Source organism: Oryzias latipes, chromosome 17, assembly GCF_053564925.1.
Source record: "Oryzias latipes strain Hd-rR chromosome 17, Olatipes_Hd-rR_3.1".
Taxonomy (NCBI): Eukaryota; Metazoa; Chordata; class Actinopteri; order Beloniformes; family Adrianichthyidae; genus Oryzias; species Oryzias latipes.
The window spans coordinates 8,552,407-8,576,249 of NC_136253.1; the positions used below are offsets into that span (position 1 = coordinate 8,552,407).

The following is a 23,843-nucleotide window of genomic DNA, read 5'->3' on the forward strand; positions in this document are numbered from 1 at the left end:
CGGGCTGGGTACAAAGATGATCTTTAATTGATTCATTTAAGGATTGATAAAATATTCCCCTTAATGCTGGATCAGGCCAGCCTGCTTCTACTGCCAGAATGCGGAAATCTAGGACGTGATCTCTGACAGTTCGGTAACACTGTTTAAGACTTAAGAGTCTTCGGGTTGCTTCCTCCTGTTTTCGTGGTTGATCAAAAATCAGACGAAATTCATTCAGGAAATGTTCATAGCTAAGGTGAGTGATGGGATTAGCTGAGACAAAGGCTTGAGCCCACTGCAGGGCTTTGTTGCGGAGTGAGTTTATGATGAGAGTGATTTTACTATGATCTGAGTGATAGTACCTGGGAGCTTGCTGGAATATAAGCTGACATTGAAGCAAAAAGCCGCCACAGGCTTCGACGTCGCCTGGAAACGGTTCGGGTTGTAGCCGGAAGTTTTCCTGTGTGTTGTCTGAACCGGAAGTGGAAGCAACGATGTTGCCGGAAGATAGAATGGATGGTCCTGTAGCAGTGTTGGCATATTGCTCGGTTAGCTCAGTAAGAGTTTGAGTGGTACCTTTGATACGTGTGATAAGATCCTCTTGGATAGAAGTGATACGAGCTATGGCACTGTAGAGCAGTTCCAGAAATAGTCCTTGCTGGGAAACAGTTTGACGGAGATCGTCCGGGTCAGCTGGGTCGGGAGGATGGCCAGTTCGTTCTGTCATGGTTAGCGAAGCTAGGCAGACCCAGAAGCTGGAACCCGGAAGGAGGACAGGAGGTGAGTGAAATTAATGGGTTTTATTTGCTCCAGTGTCGTAATAGTTTGCTGTGGCAGGTAGGCAACGAATCTGGAGAGTTGTCGTGGTTCTGTAGCCTGACTTGAGGTTCGGCGGCGGCTCGTGACGTGGCTTGAGGTTCGGCTGTGGCTCGAGCTGAGGCGTGACGTTTGGGCAAGACTCTGTGACGAGGTAGGTGGTCAAGAATAATGATCCGCTCGGGTAGGAACTGATTCGGGCGTCCACTCCTGGGCATGTAGGTCCTGGAGACAAGATAGGGTGTGTAAGGCAAAAGCAAGAGGTACATGACATGAAACTGTGATAAGACCAGATTAGCACCATCAGGGGCAACGAACTGGCGATGAATGATGATCCAGGAGCTCCTTAAGAAGGTCTGGCAGGGTGATGAGTTGAGTGGGCGCAGCTGGGATGAATCAGTGGCCAAGCAGAGAGGGGAGGGGGAGGAGCCGACAGAGGCACCATGACAAAATCGTTGTCTTTGTATTTAAACGTTCTAATAATAATAGACTTTAGTTGCTGATATTCCAAGAATTTATTTATTCCATGTTTGTCTTGTATTTCCTGGGGTGTTATGAATCTTCTATCAATAATTAAATGCTCTAGTAGTGTTAAGCCCCCAGCTTGCCAAGCTGGGAAGTGAATCATTTTTTTGTTTATAAGGATGTCCGGGTTGTTCCAGATAGGTGTCATTTTGCACGGTTGAATTGATGAGATTGATATTTTGAGAAATGCCCACCAGGCTGTTAAAGTGGCTTTTATATTAGTACTTTTGAAACAGTCCTGTTTTTAACTGTTTGGCTACTACATAGTAGATCCAACAGGTTGATCTTTCCACAGAAAGCCTGTTCTAAGTCTTACCATGCGTTGGTTTCTGGATTGTTTTTTTTAAACCATTTTAAGATGTATTGTAATCTATTTCCAAGAAAATAGTTGTAGAAGTTAGGTAATTCTAAGTAATTCTAAGTTTTTAGACTAATTCTTGCAGGTTTATTGTTCCATAAAAAGCTTGATATGGATGAGTCTAATGTTTTGAACCATTTTAGTGGCGATTGTGTGGGGATCATTGAGAAGAGATAATAAATCTCTAGTAAACAGATAATATGGAAAAGCTTGTCTCTTGTCAAACTCAACTTCTACACTTTTTCCAGAAACGATGTGCCCCAGAAACATGAGCTGTCTTTGAAGAAATTGTGTTTTTTCATGTTCAGGCTGAGGTTAGCAGCTTGCAGGTGTTGGAAGGTCACAGTCAGGTGTTTTCTTTTTATTCTAAAGTAAACAACAAAGTCATCCATGAAGACTAAACCTCAGCTTCCCTAAGACCTTCTCCATTAGACGTCGAAATGTTGCAGCAGCATTCAGTCCAGAGGCATGCGTTCAACAGGAAAACCCTAAGAGATGGACAAAATCTGTACAAAGTGACACGCACAAAGGTCAACTGCTGCTACAAAAAGTAAAACTCCAGCATCAGATTACTCTTGGTACATGAAACAGCAAGTATTACAGTATTCAAAGAGAGGAAACTATTTGACTGGTTTAGTGAGTCATACTCGCTCATAGAGTTGGAAACACTCAAACGGCAGTTGGTGTCCTAACATTTCTGAAGAGGGGCTGATCAGATAAGACTCTCTGAACACAGCACTGGAAACAAAGTCAAGAACTAACCTGAACTGAAATGGCAAACAGAAGCATCAAAGGACCGGTGGGTCCTGGTTGATGGGCTTCTGCTCATCAGGGGAGTCTGAGAATGTGACACAGCAGGGATGTTCACAGAAAAGCTGTTTCTGCTTCTGCAGGGTATAAAATACATTGACAGCACTGGACAGGGAACATGTCATTACAGGTAACTAACATGATTGGTTCCAATAGAGAACATTTATTTATTGTTTTTTTCTTTTCAAACCTAAAATCGTCCATGAGAGCCACAGCCGCCTGCAGAAGCTCGGTTACAGGATGTGTGGCTCCCAGGTCTTATTGAACCCTCAGCCTTCAGTTAGCAGACACTGCAGCAGGACTGTTTCTTTTTCTGGAGTTTTCTGACACTCGTGTGCTTCACTTGCCTCTCTGACCATTTGTCTCCAGCTCCTGCCTGTTCTCTGTTTTCAGGAGCTGGATTTTTGGCGGGAATGGGTTCATTTGTGTCTTCAGAGTGGTCATCCCTAATGACGACCAGCTCAGCCCGAAGACAGCCGTCAAACTCTTCAGCGTGTTGGCCGTCATCCTGGGTTTTCTGGAGTCCCATAAAGATGGCTGTGACTGGCTCAGAGCTTTCCAGAGTGTGGAGAATGGTGTAAGGACCGTCTTCTGCGTAGAGAGGGGATGCTGTTCTAGGCTCTCTGTAAAGACAGGAGCAGTGTCTGTGGTTGTTCTCTGTCTCAATGTTAACATGGCAGAGCGGCGAGCCGCAGCAGTGAAGACCACCAATGTCCCCTCGGATGTCATCCCTTAAAGAAGGCCTGCTGTATCTGGCAGCTGTGCCAGCATCCTGCTGAGGCGGTCCTGGAGGTAGAACTCTGCTGGACCTGTGCTGGTTTATCCGACTGCGGCCTTGGATCACGCCGTCGGCATTGAACAGAGCTGTGTCATCCTCGAGGACGCTGTGGCCTCTGCTCTTACAGTACAAACATAGATGCTGATCCTCCAGCTCCACATGGGTCCCATCCTGAGCCTTCTTTTGCTCGTGATGCCAGCAGTCATGAGCTTTGATGTCTGCCATGTTTTTAACGGCATTTGGATGGAGTTGGAGTTTTATCTGGTGCTGCCCTGCAGCACATCTCATCAGCTGGTCCACTTCCATAGCTGACAAATCAGAAGCACATCTATAGTCCCGTGACCACTAAAAAATGTAAAGAATCAGAGTTTGTGTTGGCAAAACATAATAATCAAAAATACAATGCATTAAAGTCTGGAAATGGAAATGTCCAGTGTTTAATTCTGTTTACTAAATAGTGCTACATTTCAAGAAAGTCTGATCTGTTTAGGTTTAGTGGAAAAACAATTGGTTAATGTGAAAAGAAATACACAGATTACACAATTTGTGACAGTGAAAAACGACAGTTTTATAGAAATTTGGGCATCTGTTGGTCTTTATTTTGTCTGAATCGAGGGCCTATGATGTCATCAAACCACTCTTTCTACGCTACGGTCACAACTGGGGGGGCATTCACAGAGTCTTCCAGTTTTCATGCCGCCGCCCGATTTTTTGATAATGGTTAACGTCGTCGTGAATGATTGTTTTTTTTTCTTTTCAAACCTGAGAAAGTTCACGAGAACCACAGCCGCCTGCAGAAGCTCTCTGAGGGAAAGATGCTGGATTTTACAGCCGTGTGGCCAAACACACGCGCTTCCAGTTAAATGAAATGATTGTTTTTTAACGAGCTAACCTATTTCATAATTTGCAGCTGTAAGATCGCACTAAATGACAAAACTGCATTTGCATCTATCAAATCTTTTTTATGTTGTAATATCAGATCTTCATTGTAATTAAGGGAATTTTCCATTAGAACTTTTGTCTTCTTTTACTAATTCTTCTTTGTAACTTTGACTTTTAACCCTGGCATGACAGGACTGTGAACCCCATTTGCACATGAAGATCTGAAGGATCAATTATTGATCTCACTGTAAACCAAACTAATGAGTTGGTCTCAAACAATTGATCACATTTGTTAGTGCAAAGTGTATTATCCCGCAAAAAACTCCTCATAAAAAAGCCTGTGAAGTTGTTCAGATTAATCAGTTACAGACGCACCTGTTGAGGATGGAGACCATGAAGGTGCCTTCGTCCTCCATCAGAGGCGTCTGGCCCGGTGAGAGGGTTTAACTCTTCAGGTGGGGCAGAATCGGTAATCATGGCAAACAGAGCTGAAGGGGGAGAAGACAGGGTTGACGTTGACATGAAGGCTCAGCACAAAGCCTTTATAAAATGTGCCACAAACATGATGGAAACCTTCAAGGTATTTAAACTAACAAACGATTGATTGGAAATAAAAACTCAAAAGGGGAAAAATTATGTCATTAAATGCACATACAGTACAGGCCAAAAGTTTGGACACACCTTCTCATTCAAAGAGTTTTCTTTATTTTCATGACTATGAAAATTGTAGATTCACACTGAAGGTATCAAAACTATGAATGAACACATGTGGAATTATATACATAAAAAAAAAAGTGTGAAACAACTGAAAATATGTCATATTGTTGGTTCTTCAAAGTAGCCACCTTTGATTTGATTACTGCTTCGCACACTCTTGGCATTTTCTTGATGAGCTTCAAGAAGTCGTCACCTGAAATTTTTTTCACTTCACAGGTGTGCCTGTCAGGTTTAATAAGTGTGATTTTTTGCCTTATAAATGGGGTTGGGACCATCAGTTGTGTTGTGCAGAAGTCAGGTGGATACACAGCTGATAGTCCTACTGAATAGACTGTTAGAATTTGTATTATGGCAAGAAAAAAAGCAGCTAAGTACAGAAAAAATGAGTGGCCATCATTACTTTAAGAAATGAAGGTCAGTCAGTCCGAAAAATTGGGAAAACTTTGAAGTGTCCCCAAGTGCAGTCACAAAAACCATCAAGCGCTACTAAGAAACTGGCTCACATGTGGACCGCCCCAGGAAAGGAAGACCAAGAGTCACCTCTGCTGCATGGGATAAGTTCATCCGAGTCACCAGCCTCAGAAATGGCAGGTTAACAGCAGCTCAGATTAGAGAGCAGGTCAATCTCTAGTTTTTGTCTTTAAGGGTGTATTCAGACTGGAAAAACCCTTTGATTAGGACCGAGTACACTTCATTTGGTCCAGATCAAGTCCTGAACCTTGTATTTGGTCTGTTTTCAGACCAAATTTTTTATTAGTATGTATTAGTCTGTATTCAAGCTGACTTTACTGTTCCGAACCAGAGCTTGTAAACAAAAACATCTCTTCACTCATTGGTCAGGAATAACGAGGATGGGGCAAAGCAACCAGAGAAAGAATAATGTAAGTCCTGCATGATTTATAGTCTGGAAGGTGTCATCTTATTTTTCTCTTGTAAATTTTGTTCCATGTTTATTGGGTGAATAAAGAAAAATATACCATTTAATAAAATAGAAAAATAAACTCTATATAGAATTCCAAGCTGCACGGTGGTGCAGTGGTTAGCACTCTCGCCTGACAGCAAGGAGTTTGCATGTTCTCCCTGTGGACACGTGGGTTTTCTCCAGGCACTCCGGCCTTTTCCCAAGGTCCAAAACCTGCTTTAAAGGTGAATTGAGGACTCTAAGAATGGTTTCTATTTGTGAATGTGAGTGCATGTCCACCCTGGAGAGTCTGGCGACCTGTCCAGGGTGGACCCTGCAGTGCCCGGGTTAGGCTCCGGCAGTGGTCCCCGGGCTGTGGACCGGTACCGGTCGTGGCCTGAAAAAGATTGGAGAGCACTGCTGTGAGGGATAAAACGGGTTCAAAAAATGGAGGGATATAAAACTCCTGAAACCAAAACCAAGAGAAACTTAACAGAGGTACAGGTCATGAAAAAATAACCTAAATGAAATAATTAGTGAACAAAAAACATGAAGCTAGTTTGGGAGATATTGAAAAGCCTAATTAAAAAAGGACAGAGAAGCGAACACACCCACATTGTTTTGTTGATGAGAAGGGTCAAAACCATTCATGAAGCAGCAAACATTGAACTATTTTGTAAACGTGGGTCCAGATTTGACAGCTGAAATTCCAAAGTGCAAAATCGATTATGTAGAAGATCCCAAAAATCTCAAACTCAATCTTTCCCTCTGACGTGAAGGACAGTGAGCTGATATCAATTGTAAATACATCCCAAAGTAGAAACTCCAAAGTAGAAACGTTGGCCATTAACACTTACTTATCATAAAACTTAGACAAAACTGAAGTAAGGTTTTGGTAATTACAATGTCAAAGCAGATTTGTCAATAAAAATAAAATGTCTCCCTCATTGTTATAGGAAACAAATAATCAGCCCTAAATGTTGACAATGAACTAAGCTGGAAGCAGAACATTAAACACAAACTGAAGTATCTGAAGTGTTCTAAATACACTGAGTGTGCATTCTTTCTGCCATTGGAAAGTGGCTAGCGGCCTTGCTGCGTGCCAGGTCCTGGCCGAGGACCTCCCGGGCCTGCAGGAGCGTTTATCGAGGGCTGGGTTTGTCCGATCTGACCCCACTCCGGCAGCAGTGTAGTGCTAAAGCAGCAGCAAGGGTCGCTGCTCACTCAGTCAGAGTTCAACCAGCCGTGCTGTAGATATGTCACGTGCCCCCCCCCCATTACACGGTTCACAGCAGATCGTTAAAGACGATCATTACTACTTCCTGTTTCCAGAATAAAACGCCTCATCTGTTGTAATTATAATGATATTATGAATAATATTAGTTCACACGACAAAGTGTTCTCTTCAAAAAAGTCTGTGTAATTTTACTGTGTAGTTTTTGAGTTATTAGTGCATAAACATAGTATTTTAGACTGAAGATACTCGACCTACTGACCAACTGATCCAGAACCAAATTGGTTTTTTTGGCATCTTTTTTGAAAATTCCATCATGAAGGAGAAAATAATAATTTGGGTTTATTCTCGGCTGGAATTCTATGACACCAAGTCTTTCATTTATCGGAATAGAGCTGTGAAAGGATAAGCCTCGACCAAGGTTCACCAGATTTACACCGCTATGACATTTGGCATCAAGTCTCTTCCACTGAAGCGTGACTAGAAGGATTTGTTAGAGTAATATCACACAAGGGTCTTTCTGTGTTTCCTGTTTCCCTCATGAATCAAAACCTGAGAAAGTGTTGATTCATATGTATTTGGGCTCTTGAGGATTGAGGAAAAAAGTCTGCACAACAATGCAGAACAGGTGCTGCAGGCAGGTACCCAGAAGTTCATCTGCGTCAACGTTGGGTCTCAAACAAAGGGGCAGAAATGCCAGAAAATGTTTAGAAACGATGCAAACAGTCTGAGTGATCGATTCATGAGGATTGTGAATGTACAGAGATTCCCTCAATTCCCATTTCACATCTTGTCTGCTCTAGTGGATGCTAGCCTCAAATAACAAAACAAAAAGTCACCGCTCAACTATTTAGACTCTAAACTAAAAAAATAACAGGAAAAGAATGAAACGTGTGCTCACTCTTGCTTGGTGTGTTTGGTTTCGAGTGTTGGTTTCCTGGTAACCTTGGGACATCTGGGACATCAGTGGTCAGATTATGGACCTGCAATAACTCTGAGACAGAAAACAGAACGGCTGCTATGGAGTCATGAATAAATCATAAATATCTAAAAGTGTAAAAATGATTTAAAAAAAGTACCAGGACTGAGTCTGCTGAGCACCTCCTGAAAGAGAAACACAGGGCACCAACACACTTAACAGTGAATTTCCTCTTGAATGTGGAACTGTCTGATGTAAAGCAGGATTCTTTTATTCTGCTGTTAGCATCTAAATGAGATTTAACCATAAATCCTGAAGCTCCACTGCTTTGGGTCCACATAGAATTATTGATGCGTGTTTATGGTTTGGTTTACAAGCTTTGGTTGGAAACAGAAATGTCCGGTAGCCAGCAGTCTGAATACAGACCAAGCTTAAGATTCAGGACTCCATCTGGACCAAATTCAGGTGACTCGGCCCGGACCAATGGACTTTTTCAGTCTTTAAACTCCACACTGCTTTGCAAATTTGCTACCAGTTAGATTTGAGACACATTATTAGGACAGAGTTTAAGCCTTCACAAACTTTTAGTCAGCACAATGATAAGGACGGACACGTTGACATGGTTGTACCTTAATGATGTCTTCTGGACTTCTCTCCACTACCTTCAGTCTGTTCAGGATAAAGCTCTCATCGGTTGAAATCATGGCCTCCTCTCTCTCCAAAGATGCCACCTCCAGCTCAGTTCTGACCCAAAGGTGTATGAGTGCAGATGCCTGAAAACTGTGTGCGCATGTTTTTGTTTTTTTTATTTTCTCTTTGGTGTCACCTGTAGATGCTGAGCTGCAGAGCTTTGGTCTGCTGGGGGTCCTGCAGCCGTCCCTGTTGCTGGTGGTGGTCCAGGTCCTGCTGCAACCACTGATCTCTCAGGGTTTTCTTCTGAAAGTTCTTAACAACAAAACGAAAACAGGCTGAGCACAAACAGCCAGGATACAAGATTAGCGGTCAAAGAAATGGGTAATGTGATCACATAATGTTTCTAAAAGCTGATCTTCAACCCTGTTCATGGTCGATTTGTCTGAACTGTTTCTGTCCCTGCAACAGACTGGCGACCTGTCCAGGGTGTTCCCCTGCCTTCGCCCATAAGTGGCCGGGATAGGCTCCGGCAGCCCCGTGACCCAGAAAGGGATAAAACGGAATAGAAAATGAATGAATGAAAAAAACGAATGAATGTTTTTGTCCCCTTTTGGGTTGTAAAACAGTGATTCACCTCATGTCACCCGCCTGTCGTATGTTTCAGCTGGGAGTCAGGAATTCACAACTGTAGCGTGATGATAACATAAAGCCTGTCACCGCATGCTACCATGTCTAAAACATTCACCTTGACCAATAATTAAGGAATTCATGGCCTTGTTTGTTGGCCAGGTTGGCATTTCAGCTTTGGAAAATTACAGTTCAACAGTGAGGTATTAGAAGTACATTAAATTGAATCAGAGTGATATTTGTAAGGATTGTAAGGAAATGCAGTGAACGGCTTAGACCTGCATTATGCCTATTGAGCTACCACTTTATAATGCACTACTAACAACAAAAGGGAACTGAAAATTGGGTCAAAATTTTACTCTGCATGCCTCCACTCATTAAGAAACGTCCACCATGGATCTGACTGGATTGGTTTTGGACAGAAAAGACAAAAAATAAAAACTACCTCTGAAATAAAAATGAGAAAGAGAATTAAAGAACTGAAACAATGACACAAAAAGCTCATAGCTCAACAGCAGGTTTCCAGTAGCTTGGCTCAAGGTCACCAAGGCTGATATTAACGATAAGGAAGCTGCTGCATTTTTCACAAAAAAGACAGAAATGCTGTCTGCGTCCTGAGAGGAGCCTCACAGCTGAAAGCTCTAGCTTCCATTCAAGTTTTGGAAACAAACAAACAGGAATTCTGCAGAAGGAAAATTTTACTTAAAGCCTTTTTGATTTTGATAGAACTTTTAAATTTGAAGTTCTATTAGTAAAACAGTATTATTTTCTGTTGTGCTTGTAACGGAAAGTCGACGATCAAATGTGATGTTATCTACCATTTCTCATCAGAAATCTGGTAGAGTCAAAAGACTTCAGAAAGGTTCAGGAGCAGCCCGATAATAAGGAATTAAAATACGGTCGAACAATCGTAAATCAGAGACATGCTGATCCAAACAGCAACCACTTGAAACGTGTCAAACTGATGGAAAACACGGTCTACAGTCCAAATAAAGTTATTGAATGACTGCCGGTTAGGATAGCAATAGCTGCTCATCAGGACTTCCAAAAAATGAGACAGAGCCTCCATCCAAATATTCACCTTCATCTGCTGAAACTGGAGTTTCATTTGATCAAGTTCCAGTTTCTTGTGTCGAATGTCCTCTTGTATTCGATGCTTCTCCTGTTTTGAAGACAAATGAACCTTTTTATTAACGTGGTTTAGAATATACTACACAATGTCTTCTTTTGCAACTTTTTTCTTATTTTTTAGTGAATATTTACGGTGATGGCCTGAAGTCTTTTCTGCAGCAGGTCACTCTCCTCCATAACAGCTGATGAACTGATGAAAGTGAAAAAAGAAAAGTTTTTAGACGTTTTAGTTCCACACTTCTGGGAAAAGAACAAATTTCATTTTTTCAGACAATACTAAACATTTCTGGTTGTCTTGCTCTGGATAGATGATAGTGCCATGTAAGATGTTTTCCATAGATAACACTATTAAAAGCAGTTTCACCTTTGCAAAGCCAACAGTATATTCTATTTCCCGCAACTCTGGATAGAAAAAGAATTAGCACTAAAAAACCACGAGACCATTAGCAATCAACATATCACAAACAGTTCTAATAAAGTGTCTGTTGAATTTTATGAATGTCATGAAAAAATGCTCACAGATAAAAAAAACAGAGATTCCAACAGAACACTTTCACATAAATAATGTATTATAGTACCACAAATGATCTAATCACTGTGTAACTTGACAGACCAGTGTTCAGACCACCCATAACAGTCTTAGGGTGTATTCAGACGGGAAAAAGCATTTGGTCCAAATCGAGACCACTTCATTTGGTCCAGTTTGAGTCCTGAACTTTGTATTTGTCCTGTTTTCAGACTACCGGCAAGCGGACTTTCATGTAACAAACCAAAGCTTTTAAACAGAACCATGTGACTAAAGATCTCTTCAGCCGTTGGCCAGGAATTATGAGGGCGGGGCAAAGCAACTAGAGGCAGAAATTATGGGAGTCCTGCGCTTTTCAGTCCTTGTTGGGATAGTTCACTGGTTCAAACTTTCGAACATCTTGAACGCCAGGAGCGGCATGGCGGAGCTGTGGTTAGCGCTCTTGCCTCACAGCAAGAAGGCCTCTGGTTCAAGTCCCATCTGGGGGACCTGAAGCAGAACATCAATGGAGGAGCTCTCTGTGTGGAGTTTGCATGCTCTCCCTGTGCATGTGTGGGACTCCCACCGTTCAAAAACATGCCTCAAAGTTACTCTAAATGATCCCTAGGTGCAAATGTGAGTGTGAATGGGTGTGTGATTGTGGCCATGCAACAGACGGGCGACCTTTCCAGGATGCCCCCTCCCTTCAACCATGAGTGGCCAGGATAGGCTCTGGCAGCCCTGTGACCGCAAGAGGGACCAAACGGATGAAGATGAATGAATGAATGAATGAATGTCAGGTTCAACACTTTTGACTTTGGTACAGTGGTACGGTTACTGAGGGGATGACGGCTAAAAGGGTACATATTTATGACATGGCATGTTCATGACATATAGGTTGTCTGGAAAACAGTGAGAACCAAAAATAGTGCAGCTGTGGGGCAGTTCAATTCCCGACTTGCGAACCCATGTGTTGAGGTGTTCTCGGGCAAGACACTGAACCCTATTGCCTCTGGTGGGTATAGGTTGAGTATAGGGTGTAGGGTGTGATGTCATTGTTTTAGAGAATTCATCAGGAACTTTAATGCAGCTTTGATGATGTCACAGCAGCGCCTCTAGGGGGCGTGCTGCATCACCAGACACAGGAAACATATCAGAAGCTTTCCAGCTGCGTTAAATTAAACGTTCTAACAAACTGTTGGACCTTTTTTCTGCTTGATAACACGACAGGGATTGTATTCAGACAGGAATCTCAGAGTGAACCGAAGCTCAGACCGATTGGAAACAAACCGAGACCGGATTATTGCGGGAAACGAACTCTGGTTAACTTCAAGAAGTTTAAATGTGTCCAGTCTAAACCTACCCTCAGTAAGCAGGAAGGTTTTGTTGAGAAGAAACTTTTTTTTAACTTGTCCTGCCCAACAGCTGAGCAGACAGATGAGAGCTGAAGGCCTCTTGTGTTGGACATATTTTACTTTAACAACAGGAATAATTAATCTTTTGACATACCAGAGGTATGTATGAATAAACCCCTTTTATAATTTAGACTAAGCTTTATTCATCTTATATTTGTAACATTTTTGTGTTGAACCGGACGGAAAGGAAGAAGAGGGAAGGGGGGGGGGGGTTAGAAGGGGGGGGGGTAGGAGGGTGAACCATGAAGCAGCATAAAGCAACAAGTTGCTGGATCGAAACTCAAAGTAGACTGTCACAGGTTTACTCAAATTCACAAAGAAGTAAAACATCCAGTTGTATCAACAAACAGGACTCTGCGACACTGAAAACCACAAGAACAGGAACTTAAATACCTAACCACTGTCAGGTTGGGAGGGTTTGGGAGCATGAAGGTCCCAAAATGCAAAGATGGAAGGCACACAGTTCCAAAGCAAGGGGGTTTAATCTTAACAAAAAGCGCTGCAGGGCAGGAACACAACACTAAACTTACTGTGGGCATAGCATGAACACATGGGAAGGGAGTCAGGGAAGAGACGTTAATGGACCAGCACAAGAGGAAGGCAGAGACAAGACTTAATTACAGACAGGACAGACAAGACACAGGTGAACATGATCAGGACAGATTGGGACCAAGGAAGTAAAACCCGAAAGCATGACAAAACAACATACAAACATACCTGTTGGCTCCAAAAATGTTCACATACAGACATGTCAACACGAACAAAATACAACTAATGTTCACACACACATACTAATGCATTCAGACTAATACATGTGAAACATTTTATTCAATCACGCAAACTATGTGTGCAAAGGTAAGCTAACACCTGTACTCGAGTGAGTTTTTCTGTTCTTCCGGGGTTGGATGATGGAAGGTAAAAAGAAGGAGGGAGAGTGTTCAGCCATCCCCACACCAAGACCCTCGCCACAGAGCGGCAGCCAGAACCCCCCCAACACTCGCACGGTAGCAGATAGAGAACAACCACCTGCTGGGCAATCACATCTGCCTCCCAGGCCAGGGCCTGGAGGACCGCCACAGGGGCCCCCAAAGCCCGAGAGCATGGGGGACAGAGAGTGCAAGCTCCAGAACAACCAGAGAGTGCAACCCCCGCCACTCCGGGAGGGCCCAACGCTGGGCCCCGCCCCAGGAGAGCACCCCCAGCCCCAGTTGGGCAGCCTACCTCCACCCAGGAGTTCTTAGCATCCCCCCAACCCAACCCCAGGCACGAGCTGTATGGGGTAGGGGACAGATGGTCCGAGGTCCCACCATCCTTGTGTAATGTATGTGTGTTTGTGAGCGTGTGTGTTTGTATTGTGGATGATAATTATTCTTCGTTATTATCTTCTTCAGTGTTCCAGGAGATTTTCCAGCTGCTTTGGAGTCAGCTGATGTATATCTCCATGCAGGGACACAAACTTTGGTAATAGCGATTCAGAAACTGAGGAACCAGCTGTGAAATATTCTTCAATTTCTCCAAACGAGCCGTAAAGCAGCTTCAGTACATCCAGAATGCTGCTGCTGAGTCTGACCAAAACCAGGAAGTATGATCAAATCAGTCCTGTGCTCAGGTCTCTGCACTGGCTCCCTGTACCTCAAAGAATACACTTCAAAGCAGCTTTGCTTGTGTAAAAGTCTCTTAGTGCCATATGAACCATCTCGTACTCTGAGGACCTCAGGAACCGGCCTCCTGTTGATTCCCAGAGTCAGAACTAAACAAGGGGAATCAGCGTTTCAATATTCTGCAGCTAAAATCTGGAACAGCCTCCCTGAAGTCGTAAGACAGGCCTCTTCTGTGTTCATGTTCAAATCTAGACTTAAAACATTTCTGTTTAGCCGTGTATATGACTGAAAGGTCCTATCTGCACTTTGCTTTCCTTTCCTTCCTTTCTTTTTAAATCAATTTTCAAATTTTTTCTTTTCTTTAAAAGTAAATTTTACGTTGATTATTTCTATGATGTATTATGATTTTAATGCTTTTTTCTGTTATGTGAAGCACCTCGAATTACTTTGTGTACGAATTGTGCTACACAAATAAACTTGCCTTGCCTTGCCTTGTCTTACCTGGCCTTGCATTCAGCAGCTGGCGAGGATGCACCTCACCTCACCGCAGCTGAGTTTTTGTGATGAACTGGAGGAGTCACGAGAATGAAAAAACCAGTGAACACATGAAACCGCGAATACACGGGGGAACACTGTGCACGCAATGGGCAGGTGGGGCAAATTTGAACACACTGCAGATTCTTGAACGTGCTTTAAGTATACGGTGTTCACGGAACTGTCACTACCCGATACTAGCACACACACTTACAGTTGCTAAGCAATGGGTATCCCTGAGACAGATGATAATGCTGATGACAATGCTACTACCTTTAGCCACATTAGCATAGTTTTCATTATTAGCATCTTAGTAATGTGTTTTTCTGAAACAGTTGGTGATGCTAAATGCAATGGGAGCCACATTAGCAAAGTAATAATTTTTAAAATTGTTAGAAAAAGTAAACTTTTGTGAAGCGGCTGCTAATCCAGTGAGGGCAGACAGAAAGGGTGAGTTTTGGGTGCAGCAAGGGCTAATGGAGAGGGGGCTGCTAGGGCAGAAGCGGGTAGTGCCTACAGGCCATCCGACGCTGCTGGCGGCCTTGATTGTACTTGTATTTTGTGTCCACGTTATTTTATTTAACAGGAGACTGTGCAGAATTAAAGACATTTTGGTTTTACTATTACCTCTGTCCAAAATGAAGCAGCTGTGTGCCACTTTTTTTTTTATAGTTTTAGGATCCTACATATATTCCAACAGAGATTTCAGCAGGGCTTACAACAGCCTGTTAGTTGTAAAGAAACCTGCCAGTCCTGAACTGAGCTAATCTGCTTTTAGCGTGTTAATCTGTGAGCTCCATCTGTCTCTGAGCACAGAGGCGGAGCGGGTGGACCATCCTGAACCTTTGGACACGACTAACAAGAGCGATTCTGCTGAGAAACTTGTAAAATAAAATACGTTCCTACTGCTGCCGTTGGTTTGAAATGAAAATACACAAGTCTGGAAAAACTGAGTCTAGTCAGAGCTGCAGGGCAAAATAGCCTATTCTATCTTTATGTTTTTCAGTTTCCCATTGGGTGTTAATGGAGGATGTATTCCATTCAAAATGTGTTGAAATAAAATCATACTCTAACTTGTATAAAAATGAACTAAACTGGTCATGTGAAATCTGTTCATGCAAGAAGAAGAAAAAATAAAAAAATAAAAAAAGAAATCTGTTCATGCAAAGATCATAATAACATTGCTTTAAACAAAAAACTTATACAATTATACCAAAGAACTCTTCAATGCTGCAATACTGCATAATGGTTTACTGCTGCTTTAGAGGCAAAACAAAGAACTTTCCTTTTATGCTATTATCCAAATACAGCAGAAGCTCAACTGATGCTACTTTCTAGAAGGCGGTTGACACGCTGGAGGAAATGAGTGTGAGACATATGCAGACACAGACAACAGTAAACCTACCTCCCTTGTTCCTTCTGACGACTCTAATGACTCCAGGAGGGAAGCACGTGTTCACGCTCAGGGGATGGGCTCTGAGACTGCTTCCTCTGAATCGCTCCTCTCCTTTGACCCATCAAGTCTGTTAACAGGATCTGAAGGAGGGATTTTTGGATAATGCAGATTTACCACTCAGCCCACCAGAATGTTTGAAAACTGAGAATAAATCTTTTGCTGTGTGAGATCAGGCAGCACAGCTGATCCATGAATGTACTCGTCATTCTGAAACTTTCCTTAACCCTTTTGCTATCCTATGACCCTACCCTTACATTGACGTAATATCCCTACCATGACAAAGGTGGGTAAAGGTGGAGAGAATTTCATGTAATCCATGGACACCAGTGAAGATCACAAATCATTGAAGATCATAGTAGTAGGTTTAGGGGCTGTCATTTGGACTTCATTTACAAGCATTAACCCTTGTGCTATCCTAGACACTTTGACATTGGGAGTGAGGTCATCTAGACCCCATGAGACATTGTGCCGAAATTTTTTTCTTCAATGATTTATGTCTATGAAGACTCTCATTCATCCAGGTTGATTCCATCATAGTAGTAAGTTTAGGGTCATCTGGACTTAGTTTTTAAAGTTGGAAGACGTTTCAGCTCTTATCCAAGAGGCTTTGTCAATTCTGACAAAGATTATTATTTATTGAGGTTTCTGCGTGTGATGCAGATGTAAAACTCTATGAACACATTAAATAACCATCATTTCACCTACTGGCTTTACGTTACAACACTGCATTGATGCGGTTTCCATATGCAGTTGCAAAAACTATTTGGGCCACACGTTACCACAATCGGATTTTTCTTTCACAATAAGAGCACTCATGTGCTCCTTGTGCTATCCAAGGCACTTTAACATTGGGAGTGGGGTCATCTGGACCCCACAATATAGCACAAGGAGTGTACAAGGAATTTCCCTCAGTTTTATTTTAAAACTTTTTCATAGATAGATACACATCTTTGACATGTCAAGTTAACCACATATAACCATTCCTATTAACTTTCATCTACGTATTTCTGCCACTCCGATCTCTTTGACATGATCGAAAATTTTCCAAAGAACCCATTGTTCATAGCTTGGTGCATGTTTTCTGCCCTGTAGTAAATTGTCATTCCATTAGGGGCAGTAGAAGGGCTTTTCCTGCTCATTTCAAAATGGCTGCTACTGTGAAATGTCAAAAACACTTTTGGTGGGAAACGTTTTCACAACTATTATTACTAATTTTTTTAACAAAGATGTGGACTCGAGTCCCATGATTTGGGCTCGAGTCAGACTCAAGTCATGACAGCACATCATCCAATGACATTAGGTCCACATTGGTTTGAGCAGACAATCCAATGTAGGCAATCTGTCAATCAAAGTAACAGTTCTCTTTGCTGGTGTTATTGTATTGTTATTGTAGTACGGTGACCCAGAAGGGTCACAACCCAACCGTTAATTATGTTCTGGTATAAAAGTTATGAGGTTGTCAACAAAAAACGGTTTCCAGTTTGCAGAACATGCGGATAAAAGGATTACCAGCAGAGAATCAACAATGACCAACTTCATCCAACTCTTGAAGTTACAAGTTCTGAACAAAAGCTGATGCTAGTTTATCAGCTAACTGCTAGCTGGAGTTAAATCGATGAGATGGTAACGTTTCTGCTAACGTTCCATCATGTGGGGGTGCAGGCAGCCAGCTCAGTGCAATCACAGCCTGACCACAGGTGACCTGCAGCAGGTAAGGGTCTGTTAACAAGCTGGACGCAGGCATTGACTGTTTAATGGACGCAAGCGATCATAGCGGGACCATTGACTGTATATGAGAACTGGACCGAGCGATCCCTCCCCCCCGGTGTTCCAAACAGGAAGTGTCTCCAAGAAGCCCAAATCCCGTAGACTTCTATAGAGACACAAACAGCTGTTACTCAGTCATTTTATTGGTCAGAAGAACTGTTCAGGATCTGATAACTTTTTTCCAACATGTCCTTGATAATGTTTTCCCCCGATATTCTTTTCTTTATTCAAGTTAAAAACTGACCGATCAGATGCCTTAGTAAAAGCATGTGGTGCCCACTGGCTTCCACCTCAAATGTTTGATTGTTCAAAACATTCTCACCCCAGTTTGTCATTTCTGGAGGTAGGGTAGGAACCCCCCTCCACGCACATAATGCATCTATATCCAATGCTTTGGATGAGCCCAACTCGCCGTTTTTCTATGCGTTATGACTAACGTTGTGAGCAAAAACCCTTCTGCAGGTTTCTCAAAGCTAAAGTTATTTCGGGAATCTAAGCTCTCTTTTACATTTGTGTCATTAAAAAAAAAAAGGACATTGGACGCGAGTTAACTGATGCAGCACATTACCTTTATTACCATCAAAATGAAATGTATACACTGGTCTTTTTGTGTCAACTGTTGTAAAATAAACCAAACATACGTGGAAACTTTGATCTCATACATTCATAGTGACAGTCATGAATTGTAGTTATTTATTTACAGCAGAAGAATTTCACATCATTGAGGGACGTGTCATCTCCGTTACCCTGATGTTCCTCCACACGGGTTTTCAGACCACAAATGGCCCCTTTAGGACACTTGTTGCTCCAATTGCCCCAATCGCCCCATTCCAATCCAGCCCCCTCCAATTGAGCACCGTTGCCACTACAGATGAACCTGCAAAGTTTAAAACACAATCAAATCCTATTCTGACAAACACAAGTGCATTTACTGTTTGAGAACTATTTGTGTCCTCAGAGGATGCTCTTCCTGCAAAGGATTGACTTTGGATTCCAACACCTGTCGTAGGAGAACCACTCTGAAATTGGAGTTTGTTGTGCAGCTCTTAATTTGCAGTTTCAATTGTTTGGAGACACAAGTAATTCAAATGGTGTCAACTCCTGCTTCTGACTGTGGAAGAGAACCAAAACAGTTTGTTTTTCGGACATGAGCACTTCATAAATGGCGTCAGTCTTTGAGAAGAATCAAGTACATTCTTTCAAAAACTCTTCCTGCAATTATTTGACGCTGTGGCAACACTTTATAATAAGGACCCCTTTAATAACATCAGTTAATGCATAATTAAGCACTGCTTAACCAATAACAGTCATTTCTGCATTAATTTGCATTACTCTGTGCATTATTTAATGCATTATTTTGCAGTTATTCAACTTTACTTTATGTATAACAAAGCACTAATAAAATTTTCCCTATGAAAATGCTTAGTGTTTTGTATTATCAACAACATGTTGGTTATCACAAATGTAAAGCCTTAGTAATGCCTGAGGTAATCATTGACTGTGGTTATTTGACCAGAGTTAGGAACCAACAGGTAAATAAGGTTTTACCAAATGCTTCTAGCTTGAACTGACCCTAAATGCTGCAAAGCCTCATAAGCATGACCTAACCATTACTGAACCATGGTTAAAAGTTATGAAGGAGACACTTCTGAAGTACATTCATTTAACAAGCTGAGAAGTGTGGGCCTCCCTGGTACTGCTCTGAACCGGTTCTGTTCCAATATCCCAGATCAAAGCTTTTATATTCGTATGATTCAAGCTTCTCAAACGCCCATGAAATGAAATTCAATTTTAGACCCACTACTTTTGTGCTGCCACTTGGGGATGTCATCAGGAGGAATGGCGTTTGTTTTCATAGTTACGCAGATGATGCACAACTCTACATTGCTGTGTCTCCTCATGATGAAGAGTCAGTCAAAATACGTGTATTATCCCTAAGAGAGACTTAATGGATGTCTGAGAACCTCTGTTAATCATTATATAATATTTTTTATACAGGGTTCAAGTGCCACAGTCTACATCTAAACAGGAAAAACTCATCTAAAGACCTAAAAGATTCCTTATGAGTCAAGTTATCATTGACTCACTGCAGCAACATATGCTGCATCACAATTACTGCTGTATTTCAGAGGCTTTATTCTCATAGAAAACATGCATTTGAGGGAATTCCATTCTATTCACATATTTTTTTTTTTTACTTGTCCTCCTGTCCAACAGCTGGGCAGGCAGATGAGAACTGAGGGTCTCTTGTGTTGGACATATTTTACTTTTCCCAACAGGGGTTATTAATTTTCAGACCAACCAAAGGTATGTCTGAATAAACCCCTTTTGTAATTGAGGCCAAACTTTATTAATTTTAATCATATTTGAAAATCTTTGGTGTTGGACCGGACGGAAAAGGAAAGAAGGGAAGAAGAGAGAGGGATGTTAGAGAGATGGGGGGGGGGGGGGTAAGAGGGTGATAATAGGAGGGGGGGATAAAACCATGAAGCAGCATAAAGCAACAAGTTTACTGGATTTTTATCATTACGGTAAGGTTCAAATGTAAATGTAGTAAAAATCTCAAAGGGCGGGGCCCGTCCACACACACACTCAAATGTTATCAACACACCTGCTAGCTGCAAAAATGTCCACATGTCAACATGTACACAAAACAGATATTGTTCACACACGCATACTTGTGCTTTCAAACCAACTAGTTTGAAATATTTCATTCAATCACACAAACTATTAGTGCAAAGGTGAGCTAACACCTGTTCTCAAGTGAGTGTTTATGTTCTTCTAAAATGGATGGTGGAATGTGAAAAGAAGGAGGGAGAGTTTCCAGCCATCCCCTCACCAAGACCCCCGCCGCAGCAGCAGCGGCAGCCAGAACCCCCCCAACGCCACACGGCAGCAGGCAGAGAACAACCGCCCCCCCGGGCGACCACATCCGCCACCCAAGCCAGGGCCAGCAGGACCGCCGCGAGGCCCCCATAGCCAGAGAGCAGGGAGGCACGGGGGGAAAGAGAGTGCCGCCCCAGCCCAACCAGGAGAGCAGCCCCTATTCTCATTTTAAAAGTACAGACGGTGCAGGTGTGGGTTATTTGCCCACAAAGTGCATACGATGCAAGTAATGTATGGTATGCACGTTTAGAAATCACCAATTTTATCTCAAAACTCCTCGAGAATGTGGTCTACTCTCAGCTAGAGGCTTTTTTAAACCAACATCAAATCCTAGAAGTCTTCTGGTTTTAGACTCTTGCACAGCACAGCACAGAGTCAGCATTACTAAGAGTCAGCAACCACATTCTCCATGGCTAATGATGCTGGAGATTATGTTGTCTTGGTTCTGCTGGATCCAACAGCAGCATTCAACACAGCAGATCACAGTATTTTGATATCTAGGCTCCAGAACCGGTGGGGATCGGAGGTACTGTACTGGCCTGGCTTGTAAATTTTATCTGATCTCCAGCTGCTACCTTCATTCAGTAACACTAAGGCTCACATTGATGGCTGTTGATCCTGGTGACCCTGGCTCAGGCTGAGGGCCCAGACTTAAAGGTATTGATTAATGCAAAGAGCAAATCTAAGGACTAATCCTTTCTACCCATGTGTATCGGCTGGGTAGAAACAATTAGTCCTGTGCTGGTAAAATTGGCTGGTAAGATTAGCCATTTGCATTTGGAGAAACAACGTAAAAAGTGGATCTCAAGCAACTATTTCATTCTGGTGGGGAAAGCACAGGAGCTGGAAGGACAAACGTCTGTTTTTAGTTAGCACATTTATGAAAAGTGTAAGCCCATTCCCCAGCACCAACTAGTTTCTCTCCATCTGCCTCCAGAATAAAACAATTTTATCACACACCTATAAGTAACATGCACTTAGGTTAGCAGCACAAATAACTGATTAATAAAATGAAAATCCTTTCACATCAGCTCCATTCACCCTTTGAGTGGCTTCCCCACGTATGAGAACTCCACCAATTTTACATCTTTGTTCTTTTTTAGTCAAATTTGTTCTTGTTTAGCTCTTCTGCACTTGGCCTGTCATGCCTCTAGGGGAATAATTAAAGTTCATTAGACTATTTGTGTTCAGACTATTCCCCCAGAGAATCAGCCGCTTCCTCTTCACAACTTAAATGACTAACATTAGTCATGCCCTGTGCTTCATTCACTGCGCTTATACTCATCAGACACACCTTCACATTCAGCCTTCATCCATTCAGTCTCTGTCAGATCATCTTGGGAAATTATCAGTCAAAGTCAAGCTGGGTTTCCTCTGAACTGCTTGTGTCGTGGCCATGTTTCTGACCTTCACTTTGCTTTTTTGGATCACGGATAATGGCCTCTTTGGTTGGATGGTTGTTACGACGCCTGCTGTGCTTAGCGGACCTGGATTCGGAGATTATGATTGTGGCTAAAAACGGCAATAAAAATGTTGGTATAACACATAGGATAAAATATTGAGTCCTTGCTTGTGTGATGACATTAAACCTTTCCTTTTAATATCATTTGATCAGTGTTTAAGCTGATAATCACACTCTGGTGTTTTATTTACCTGTTGCTGTTTTAAGGAGTTACAACTGTTAAAGATGGTAATAATATGTTTCCTTTAGGTCATTTAACAAATCATCTTTCGACTTTGCATGTAAAAATGCAGTTAACCCAAGAAATATTAGGTCAAAATTTGGTTTACTGACGAAATGATTTTCCTAATTAAAGGCCATGGCGGTTTTGAACAAAATGGATTAATGATCACCCTAACAGGTGATGCAGCTCTATGTATGCAGTGTGCATTACTTGATGTTGTTGACAGATGTATCATCTCCACCTCCTTGTGGGGGCTCAACACGGAGCATGTAGGAGGCCAAATAACCAGTTTCACACATCTTCACAGCAGTCCACTCTCCCCATCTGACGGATCAGAGAATTAAGGCAGAAAAACACAAGATATCTCTGTCAATAGATGTGATAAAACAGATATTTTAAATTTGCTGTACGTATGGTTTCGCGCAATATATATAAGAAGTTAAAAACATAAAAACATCCTTAAAAAAAGGAAAAAGTGTCAGAATTTATTAAATTGAACATATTCAGAGGAAAAACAGATTTTGTATCTTATTTCCAATCATAGAATCACACCAATGTGCAGCACTAATGTGTAGTGTTGACTTTTTTCTTCAATGCTTTTTTGGTTTTACTTTTTACATGTGCATATGCCACCGCACAATGAAACTAAGAAAACACAGCCCTCGGCTCACCTCCCCACAGCAGACTCTCTGATGACCTGTTGCTGCTTGTTTTGGGGATTGACGCAGTACAAGCGGATTCCATTCAAAGCAGTGTCGTCTCCAGAGCCTTGGGGTTGCTCCACCTTTGAAACAACCAGCCAGAAAACAACAGTAAACATTAGGCACATTTGTGTTTACACCATAAAGGCTAACACATCTACTCTGCTGAGAGCAATAAGATGTGCCCCTCATACATGCTGCTCAGATGAGGTGATCCTCCACAGCTGCCCTACAGCCACAATGAAAATATCCCACTTACCTTGAGGCTAAATCCTGCAGCATAAAAGCCTTCAGGACACATATCTTGTTGTCCCCAGTCACCCCACTGATTGCCATATGGCACTGTCAGATTGTAGGAAGCAACTCTCTGTCCTGTCACTGAGTGCAGCCATGACAGCTGAAGCAGGTGGAAGAGGGTCAGACTCAAGAGTTTCATTTTTGTAAGAGTTATTCAAAAAACAACCCAAAAAAACAGTTGTAAAGAAAAAAACTTAGTTGCGTGGTTGCACAAAAATTAAAAGAGCTCCTTAGTATGCACACACACACCACCAGTTAGGCAACATTTATAGAAGTGAGTCTGCTGTGTTGGTAATATTTAACCAGAGTCAAACAAATCAAAGGGAACACAAGGCTACTGCTGTGATTTCTGTGTGTATTTTACTAAATGATGATGCTCACTTCTCCTGACTAAACCTTTTGCACAAAGGAAGATAACATTTGGCTGGACGAAGTTACAACAGAAATTTATTTCATGTGGTCCGTTTGGTCCAATGGCCCGAATGACATCCCAATGTCAGTACTGTAGATCCAGGTGGTGTGGATCAGGGAGTCAATGTCACGCTCGCTCTTAGCATATAGCTTGATGTCATCCATGTAGAGGAGGTGACTGATGTTGGCCCCATTTCTGAGTCGGTATCCATAGCCAGTCTTGTTGATTATTTGGCTGAGGGGGTTCAGACCTATGCAGAACAGCAGTGGGGACA

General features: G+C 42.2%; 2 protein-coding genes across 3 annotated transcripts; both read right to left on the minus strand.

Annotated features, from left to right (window-relative positions):
• Nucleotides 1–2,010: 2,010 nt before the first annotated feature.
• Nucleotides 2,011–15,882, minus strand: palmda (palmdelphin a). Of its 2 annotated transcripts, none has more exons than XM_011486148.3 (9): nucleotides 15,771–15,882; nucleotides 10,443–10,500; nucleotides 10,261–10,341; nucleotides 8,746–8,864; nucleotides 8,549–8,663; nucleotides 8,080–8,104; nucleotides 7,902–7,994; nucleotides 4,524–4,636; nucleotides 2,011–3,611 (listed from the first exon to the last, which is right to left on the minus strand). In XM_011486148.3, the coding sequence occupies exons 2-9, from the start codon at nucleotides 10,485–10,487 to the stop codon at nucleotides 2,769–2,771; spliced, it is 1,434 nt and encodes a 477-aa protein (XP_011484450.1). In that variant the 5' UTR covers nucleotides 10,488–10,500; nucleotides 15,771–15,882; the 3' UTR covers nucleotides 2,011–2,768. The 2 variants fall into 2 exon arrangements, with proteins under 2 accessions (XP_011484450.1, XP_020566450.1); XM_020710791.3 differs by lacking the exon at nucleotides 15,771–15,882 and adding an exon at nucleotides 14,333–14,401.
• Nucleotides 15,883–18,135: 2,253 nt separating this feature from the next.
• LOC101164001 (vitelline membrane outer layer protein 1) lies at nucleotides 18,136–23,448 on the minus strand. Its single transcript, XM_004078664.3, has 4 exons — nucleotides 23,120–23,448; nucleotides 22,831–22,943; nucleotides 22,370–22,483; nucleotides 18,136–18,465 (listed from the first exon to the last, which is right to left on the minus strand). The coding sequence occupies exons 1-4, from the start codon at nucleotides 23,294–23,296 to the stop codon at nucleotides 18,282–18,284; spliced, it is 588 nt and encodes a 195-aa protein (XP_004078712.1). The 5' UTR covers nucleotides 23,297–23,448; the 3' UTR covers nucleotides 18,136–18,281.
• Between the last annotated feature and the right edge of the window lie 395 nt (nucleotides 23,449–23,843).